This window comes from Hypanus sabinus, chromosome 17 (genome assembly GCF_030144855.1).
Source record: "Hypanus sabinus isolate sHypSab1 chromosome 17, sHypSab1.hap1, whole genome shotgun sequence".
Taxonomy (NCBI): Eukaryota; Metazoa; Chordata; class Chondrichthyes; order Myliobatiformes; family Dasyatidae; genus Hypanus; species Hypanus sabinus.
The window spans coordinates 62193971-62203753 of record NC_082722.1 but is presented as its reverse complement, the minus strand read 5'-3'; the positions used below and the strand labels follow the sequence as shown (position 1 = coordinate 62203753).

The 9783-nt window shown below is 40.9% G+C and overlaps 1 protein-coding gene across 1 annotated transcript in view; it reads right to left on the bottom strand.

Moving 5' to 3' along the window:
• Window positions 1-458: 458 nt before the first annotated feature.
• The window catches only part of LOC132406997 (putative phosphoenolpyruvate synthase), a 201257-nt gene continuing 191932 nt past the window's right edge, over window positions 459-9783 (bottom strand). The window contains exons 35-36 of the mRNA XM_059993185.1: window positions 5147-5221; window positions 459-707 (exon numbers count right to left, since the gene is read on the bottom strand). Coding sequence (XP_059849168.1) covers window positions 649-707; window positions 5147-5221 — 134 coding nt within the window. The 3' untranslated portion in view covers window positions 459-648. The remainder of the gene's footprint in view (window positions 708-5146; window positions 5222-9783) is intronic.

Below are 9783 nucleotides of genomic sequence, written 5' to 3'. Positions count from 1 at the left end.
TAAGGGAACTATGAGTTTGGTATCAGAGCATGGGAGTTCTCCAGAGTTGATGAGATCAGTGTTGATGTGGGAGATAGTTTTCTGATGTCCAGAGTGGGGTCCCCTTTGAGAGGTAGGTGTGAAGAAATGTCTGAAGGTTGTCACCTAGCCTCAGCAAAGTTGAGGTCAGTCAGCCACACCACAACCCCACCTCCTTTGTCTTGCGGTTTGATGGTAAGGTTGGGTTGGTGCAGGAAGAGGTGAAAATAAATTCAAACTAAATAATTATCCTCCTTAATAGTTCATGAGAAGGTCTAAGCAAATAATGTGCAATTTTCATTATTGTTTGCAATGTCTGTATTGTAGATGGACTGAAACAGCAAAGCTAGAGGAATAATTATTCAACAGCGGACACTGCCATCACTACAGTCAGGATATGCCAGAGCCTTTGCTGTCATGTCATTACAAATCTGCAACAGATACAAGTACTGTTAATTTATTTGTCTGGCTATTGAGGAGCTGATGCTTTGAACTTCATTTACTTTTATATATTTAATAGCATTGTATCCATCAGGCATAGTGATATTGTCAGGGTAGAGAGTATGTTAGTTTTCTCTGGTATTGCACTTTCCTGTTTCCATTCGCTTCTGGAGAGTGGATGGAACCTTTTCAGTTCTCTTCAATTTTCTGCACAGTCCCCTTGGTTCCATTAAGACACACAATATCACCTGTGAATAGTAAGAATGACTATTTAATGAAAGAATGCATAATATTCTTGCAAAGTTTTAAAACGTGAAGCTGATTTAGCAGTACAGTGCATTTTAAAAATGATTTTTGTACTTGCTGTCAAAATGAAAATATTACTCAATCCTAAAATTATTAGGGATTAACCCACAGTAAAATGTGTGCCTTTATATAATGACAGCTGCCAGTGATGATGTAGTAAGAATATCCTGGAAGCATTAACAAAAGAGAGGTGGAATTACAAGAAGGAAGTTTGGCCTGAGCGAGGTTATAAACAGCATTTTATAGGAGTGAGAAGAAAAGAGGTAGTGAGATTTTAGATGGGAATTCAAGATTTCAGTAGCTGAAAGCCTGGATCAAGTGAAATAAGAACAGAATGTGCTTATAAAAACACATTAGTCCCATTATTAATGTTTCTAGCTGAGGCTTTAATTCTGTTTTTATTTTTACACCACAATAAAAATTGCTTTTTATTTAAGAACTCCAGCTTCTGCAGTTGCTTACTTGTTATATGGGTGGAGCTGAGAAATAAGAAAGGGATGACCATGTTAATGGGATTATATTATAGAGCACCTAACAATGAGCAGGATTTAGGGAGCAAACTTCTAGAGAGATTACAGATCGTTGCAAGAAAAATGAGGTTGTGATAGTAGGTGATTTGAACTTCCCAGGGATTTGTGTACAGGAAAGTTTCCTAATCAGAATATAAAGGTGCCAACTAAAGGAGTTGTGATATAGAGACAATTATGGAATAAGGCAGGGCAGTGTGTGTAGGGGTACACTTTGAATATAGTGATCATATTACCATTAGTTTCAAGATAATTATGAAGAAAGATAGGTCTGGTCCTTGGGTTGAGATTCTAAATTGGAGAAAGGCCAATTTTGATGGTATCAGAAAGGATCTGGCAGGTGTGGATTTGTTTTCTGGTGAAGGGATGCTTGGCAAGTGGGAGGCCTTAAAGTGAGATTTTGAGAATTATAGAGTTGTAAGTTCCTGTCAGAATAAAAGGCAAGGCAAACAGCTTTAGGGAACGTTGGTTTTTGAGGGATATTGGGGCCCTGGTTAAAAAGGAGGAGGAGGTACATAGCAGGTATAGGCAGCAAGGAACAAATGAGGAAATTAAGTATAAGAAATGCAAGCAAATAGTTTAAGAGGGAAATCAAGAGTTCTAAAAGAAGGCATGAGGTTGCTCTGGCAGCCAAGATGAACGGGAATCCCAAAGGTTTTTGCAGATACATTAAGAACAAAAGGAGAGCAAGGGACCAAATTCTTCCACTTGAAGATCAGTGTGGTCATCTTTGCATATAGCCAAAATAAATTGTGTTGATAATAAACGGATTTTTTTTTTGCATTTTATTTAGATTACAGAAGAGGAGATGTTTGCTGTCTTGACGCAAATTTGTGTGAATAAGTCCCCAGGGCTTGATGAGGTGTCCCCTTGGACCTTCTGGGAGGCAAGTAAAGAAATTGCAGGGGCAGTGTTTAAAACATCCTTAGTCACTGTTGAGGTGCTAGAGGACTCCACTAACTAATGATGTTCTGTTGTTCAAAATAGGCTCTAAGAATAAGCTGGAAATTATATAACGGGGAACCTGACGTCAGTATGGGGTAAATTATTGGAAGGTATTCTAAGGAACTGGATATATAAGGATTTGGAAGACAGGGCCTAATTAGGAATCATCAACATGTCTAAGCAATCTTATAATTTTTTTGAGGAGAATACCGGAAAAGCTGATGAAGGAAATGTAGTGGATGTTGTCTACATAGACTTTAGCAAAGCCTTTGATAAAGTCCCACATGGGAGGCCGGTCCAGCACAGGTTCAGGTACTCGGCATTCAGAATGAAGTAGTAAATTGGATTTGATATTGCCTTAGTGGGAGAAGCCAGAGGGAGATGACAGGTGATTGCCTCTGGGACTCAGGAGGCTTGAGTAATGGGGTACTGCAGGGATCGGTGCTGTTGTTTATCATCCAAATAATTAACATAGATGACAATGTGGTAAATCAGCTCAGTAAATTTGCAGACGAAACCAAAATTTAGGTTGAAATGGGCACTTGAGATCAATAAAGTAATTATTATTATTACTATCATGATCATCATCAGAGCTCACTGCAGGATCTGGATAAACTGGAATAAAAGGACTGAAAAATAGCAGACAGGATTTAAAAGATGAGGTTCTGCAGATGCTGGAAATCCAGAACAATGCACACAAAATGCTGGAAGAGCTCTGCAGGTCAGGCAGCAGTGATGGATATGAATAACCAGTTGACATTTTGGGCTAAGACTCTTCATCAGAAATGGAAAGGAAGGAAAGGGGAAGATGGCAGAACAAAAAGATGGGAGGAGGGCAAGGAGGACAAGCTAGAAGGTGATGGGTGAAGTCAGGTGGATGGGGGATGGGGGCTGAAGTGTTAAGCTTGGAAGTGATAAGTGGCAAAGGGCTGGAGAAGAAGGACTCTGACAGGAGAGGAGAGTGGACCATGGAAGAAAGGGAAGGGTGAAGGACGCCAGGGGAAGGTTACTGGTAGGTGAGGAGAAGAGGTAAGAGATGAGAGTGGGGAATAGAAGAAGAGGGAAGGAGTAGGGAAAAAAAATACCAGAAGTAGAAAGTAATATTCATGACATCAGGTTGGAGGCTACCAGACAGAATAAGAGCTGTTGCTCCTCCACCTAACAGCACCTCATCGTGGCAGAAAAGGATGGAATTTCATGCAGACAAGTGTGAAGTGTTGCACTTTGGGAGGACAAATCAAGGTCGGACTTGCACAGTGAATGAGAGGGCTCTGAGGAATGTGGTAGAACAGACGAGAAAACAGAGTTGTTACCAGTAGGTGTATTTGATAAGGCCACATGAAGCGATACCACACAAGATAACATTGGCCATAATATTTTAGCATGTAAAATGGAGCAGATAATTAACATAAAACTGAGATTTGAGATGAATAGGTCATTTTAGGATTGGCAATCAGTAACTAGTGGTGTGGCACAGGAAACAATGCCGGAACCTCAACTTTTTATGATCCATTTTGATGGTTGAAGTACTCTAAATCTCTTTGTCCAAATTTTCTGATGACATATATGTAGGTTGGTGGTTTAGTTGGTTGTAAGGAGGACACAAAGAGCCTGTGAAAAGTAATTTCAGTGAGAAAGAATTTGGCAGATGGACAAATTTTGAGGTTCTTCATTGTCAAATGACAGATGACAAGAAATTTATTAATTCAGTGTTGTGAGCCTAAACTGTAGAACTGTTGTGGTACAAAGGGTTTGGGTAGTCCATGTGCATGAAATAATATTAGCATGCAGGTACAGTCTGCCGGAAAACTACGTACTATTTTGATCTGCATACTTAGGAGAGGGTGTGCTTACACTTGAGGCAGTGCAGAGAAGCTTTATGAATTGTGATTACTGAGACCAAGTGATTGACATAAGAACACAGACTGAATCAGTTGATGTATCAAAGAAGTGATCTTAATGAGCTGTTGATAATTCTGAGAGGAATTGATGGGATGGATGATGAGAGATATTTCCTCTAGTGAGTTGTGCTATGGGTGGAAGGTTATCCATAACTAGGGAGCTTAGGAATAAAAGGATTGTCTATTTCAGATGGCAATGATTTTACCCCGAGGGCAGAGAAGTGAATTAATTGAACATATTCAAAGCGGAAACTTCAAGGGAATGAAGGAAAATGGGCAGAGCAGGATAATGATGTCAAGGACAATATTGGAGCAACAAAATCTTGTTGAATGGCAGACCAGGACTGGATTGTCACTTGTCCTTCTCCTGCACCTGTCTCTTCTGCTGTGAGGCATAAGATCTGGATTATCTTAGTATTATGCACTGCACTGTCAAACACTGAATGTTCTGGCTTCTGCTCACATCCTGAAGATGTGCCAGCTGGGGAGTTCATTCGCAGTTGTAAATTACTCACAGATGGCTGATAGGAGAATCAGAGTGAAGTTATTGGGCATGGGAGAATGAAAAGACAACTTATTCTGTTGCTGCAATAATTACTTTTCTCAATAGAACCTAGAAGGCTTGCTCTATTGAGTTTTGAGAAAAGTAAAAACTGACAGCAGCAGAAGATTCTGAGCTTTCTCCAAACACATCAGCAGCAAAAAGGAGAATATTCATATGGCTGAGTTCCTCACCTTACATGAGAACATAAAATATAGAAACAGGAGTGACCATCTGGCCCATCACACCTGCTCCACCATTCAGTAAGATCATGGCCATAGACTCATCTCCACCTACCTGCCTTTTCCCCATAACCTTAATTCCCCTAGTATACAAAAGCCAGTCTTGTCTCAAATATATTTACTGAAGTAGCCTCCACTGCTTCATTGGGCAGAGAAGTGTTTGAGAGTTTTGACAGGGCTTCTGTGGACAAAAATGGACTTTAAAATGGCATCTTATTGACCTACCTGACTGGAGAAGACTTGTTGCATTTCTACAGCTTACAATGCAGGGAATCCCGTATTCTCGTGCAACTACAGCGCCTAGATAGTGAGGGGAGAAAAAGCAAATAAGTTATGAAAAATAAAAATAATTTAGCATAAATTCCAAATTACCATTATACTTGTCCAAGTAAAATAAGAAAAAAGATGTTATTTAAAATTTTCAGACTAAATGCTTTGTATTTTCATTCCGTTGTTAAAATCACAACTCCACTCTGACAGCTTTCAACTACCTATGCATACCAAACTAGAACAACTTGACTTCCTGCTGTATCCAAACAAAATGTCTGAACTCCAAACTGCAATTGACCTGGAATAGATTAAGCTTTTTTTCACTTAGTTTACAAAAAAAAATGTTTGGCAAAGGCATGGTCACCACCTGCTCACAGGTCACGTAAGAGACAGTCTTGTGTTGTGCAAGTTTGTGCTTGCGTGCTGGCCAAGTACTGAAAGACATTAATGTCTGACCTGGGGTTTCTCAGTAATTATAGTTGATTTTAATTTCAGAAATGTCAGCATTTGCTGCCTTTTCACAAACTTCCTTTGAGAAGATGTTGGCCTCTGAAAGAACTCCAGGATATTGGGTGTGGACTTGCATGATTTGGCCCTCATAAACATGGTACAAGAAGTGACCTTGCCTGAGATACTAGTAACTAGTACATCTGGGGTGTGTCGAGGTCCTAAAGCAATACAGCTTGGATACAGGCCCTATGGTTAGAAAGTCCACACTAACCATAAAGCCCAAACAGCAAATACCAGTTTTCTGTGTTCAGCCCATACATCTCCTTGCCTCCACATTTATCGATACAGTGCTTCTTAAATATTAGTATTGTACGTGTTTCCTCAGGCAGTTTGCTCCATATACTCATCAACCGCTGTGTGGAAAAAGTTGCCCCTCAGGTCCCTTTTGAACCAGAATCAGGTGTGTTTAGTTTGACCGGAATATGTTTCTTATGCACTAAAGGTTCTGCAGAGTAACACACACACAATGCTGGAGGAACTCAGTAGGTCAGGCAGCATCCATAGATAGGAATAAGTAATTGATGTTTTGGACTGAGACCCATCATTAGGTCTGGACAGGAAGTGGGAAGAAGCCAGCATAAGGAGTTGCGGGGAGAGGAAGTAGTACAAGTTAGAAGATGGTACGTGAAGCTAGGTGAGGGGTGAAGAAGTGAGAAACTGGGAGGTGACAGGTGGAAAAGGCAAAGGGTTGAAGAAGAAAACATAGGTCCCTTGGAGTATGAGAAGTGGGGAATTGATATTGGGTAATGAGGAAATGGCAGAGGCTTTGAATGACTGTTTTGCGTTGGCCTTCATGGTGGAGGACACATCTAACATGCCAAAGAGTGATGTTATGAATGCGATAAGAGCTGAGGACCTCGATACAATAACTATCACTGAGCAAACTTGTGGGCTTGAAGATAGATAAGTCCCCTAGTCCTGATGGAATGCATTCTGGGGTACTGAAAGAAATAGCACAAGTTATAGTAGAGGCTTTGGTAATAATTTACCAAAATTCTCTGGACTCTGGGCAAGACCTGGCAGATTGGAAGATGGTGAATGTCATGCCACTGTTCAAAAAATGATGTAGACAAAAAGCAGGTAAGTATAGGCCAGTTAGTTTAACATCTGTACTTGGGAAAATGCTTGAAACTATTACTAAAGAAAAAATAGCGAGGCACCTGGAAAGAAATGGATCCATCGAGCAGACGCAGCATGGATTCAGCAAAGGCAGGTCCAATTTGAGAAACTTACTGAAGTTCTTTGAGGATACAATGAGTGCACTGGAGTGAGGGGAACAGATGAAAGTTATTTATTTGAATTTCTAGAAGGCGTTCAATAAGGTGCCTCATAAAAGACAAATCCATAAGATACGGATGCATAGAATGGGTGGTAATGTATTAGCATGGATAGAGGATTGGTTAACTAATAGAAAGCAGAGAGTTAGGATACCTGGTGTTACTCTGGTTGGCAATCAGTGGTGAGTGGTGTGCCGCAGGAGTGGGTGCTGGGCCCAAAGCTTTTCATGATATACATGTACAGAGGGGTCCAAGTGTAGTGTATCTAAGTCTGCTGATGATACTAAATTGAATAGAAAAGCAAATTGTGCAGAGGATACGGTAGACCCTGCTGAGAGATATAGATAGGTGAAGTGAGTGGGCAAGGGTCTGGCAGATGGAGTACAATGTTGGTAAATGTGAGGTCATCCACTTTGGAAGAAAAAATGAAAGAGCAGATTATTATTTAGATGGTAAAACACTGCAGCGTGCTGCTGGGCAGAGGGATTTGGGAGTGCTTGTGCATGAATTACAAAAGGTTGCTTTGCAGCTGCAACAGGCTATCAAGAAGGCAAATAGAATGTTGGCCTTCATTGCTAGAGGGATTGAATTTAAGAGCAGGTAGGTTATGCCTGTACAGGGTACTGGTGAGGCTGCACCTGGAGCACCGTGTGCAGTTCTGGTTTCCTTACTTGAGGAAGGATATACTAACTTTGGAGGTGGTGCAGAGGAAGTTCACCAGTTTGATTCCAGAGATGAGGGGGTTAGATATGAGGAGAGATTGAGTCACCTGGGATAGTACTCGCTGAATTCATAAGAATGACAGGAGATCTTAGAGAAACTGATAAAATTATGAAGGGGATAGATAAGATAGAGGCAGGCAAGTTGTGAGACCAGGACTAGAGGACATAGCCTCAAAATTCAGGAGAGGAGGGGAGAAACTGCTTTTCACAGAGGGTGGTGAATCTGTGGAATTCTCTGCCCAATGAAGCAGTGGTGGCTGCCTCAGTAAGTATATTTAAAATAAGGTTGGATAGCTTTCTGCATATGAGGGGAATTAGGGGTTATAGGGAAAAAAACAGGTAGGTGGAGATGAGTCCTTAGCCAGATCAGCCATGATTCCATTGAATGGCGGAGCAGGCTCAACAGGTCAGATTGCCTACTTCTGCTCCCATTTCTTATGTTAGGATTCTGATAGGAGACTGGACCTTGTGAGGGAGGGAAGGAGGGGCACCAGAAGAAGGTGATAGGCAGGTGCAGAGAAGAGGAGATAAGACAGGAATGGTAAAGGGAGAGAAGGGAAGAGGGACAGATTTAGGGTGAGGGGAAACTTAAGAGTATTTTATTTTATGGGTTGCTGCCACAAAACAATAAATTTCATGAAATACAATTAAAATGATTATAAGTTACAATAAGAAATATATTCCTCTCACTGTAAATTGTTGGTTCTAGTTTTAGACTCTCCTACCCTAGGGTAAAGTGTGTCACTTTCCACATTGCTGTATCTACAGTATGTCTCTCATAATCTTAACAGTTTTTATAAAGTCACTCTTTATTATCTTGCATTCCCGTAATAAAGACTTGGCCTGGCCTACCTCTCCTTATAACTAAGGCCTGTTGTTCGCTGGCTTGAAGTGATACAGATGCTGTGGGGAAAATAACATTGATGTCCCAGTGCATCAGATTTCAACTCCTATAGGTTCAGAGCAGGTCAATGAATTGGAGACTACAGGAACTCTTAGTAGAAATATTTGTGATCTGTGAAAGTATGTGCACGTTGGGGTTTTGGAGAGGGAACAGGGAACTGCCAAAACTGCAGCACTCCAGCAATGTGAGGGTAACTGGGGTGAAAGATTTCAATGTTACTGGAATGCGACAGCAGGAATAAATAAAAAAAAATCTTGCTGTCACTGGTCTTCAAGGAGCTGGAGATGAGAGATCTGAAGCCAAGAGATTTGCTAGGTGATTCGGCAAAGTTGGGAGAGAGGCATAGATTGGTGGGATCAGCAGGTTTTCTGAAATAATGTTAGCACCACCTTTGCTATCCAATCTAAGGACTGAATGGGGTAATATTATTCCCCATGCAACATTGCCTTGGAGCACTGCAGGGGAACTTGGACTTTTCTGAGACATATAACCATGGCATCAGAGTGCAGGAACAGACCCATCACTGCATCCTTACTATCAAGCACTTTGCTGGAATATTTGATTTTTCAATGAATATTTAAAATACTATTAAAATGTTACAGAAGTAAAGCAGGAAATTGCTGGGGCCTTGACAGAAATCTTTGTATCCTCTTTAATGAGGTACAAGGTGCTCTAAGAGTGGAGAAGAGTCGATCTTGTTTTGTACAAGAGCAAAGAGAACAAACCAGGAAATTATGAACCTTGCATCAGTGCTGCAGGTGATATTGGAGGAGGTTTTTTTAGGACAAGATTTCTAGATTTACTTACATTTGGAAAAGATGAACTTATTGCACAGAAGATCTCATCTCATAGTTGTGTTTGAGGCTTCGAAGAGGTGACAAGGATTGGCGAAGTTAGGGCAGTGGATGTTGTCTATGTGGACTTCAGTGAAGTATTTGACAAGATCAGTTATGCTAAGTAGGTCGATTAGATTAAGAATCATGGGATCAATGAGTTGGTAAATCTGGCTTGGTCATAGAAGATGGGGTTATGGTAGAGGGGTGTAATTCTCACTGAACGTCTGTGACCACAGGTGCTCCCTAGGGATTGGTGCTGGTGCCTGTATATAAGCAATGTGGATGAAAATGTCAGAGGTCTGAACGGTAAATTTACAGATGAAAGTTGGCAGAGTTGTAGGTG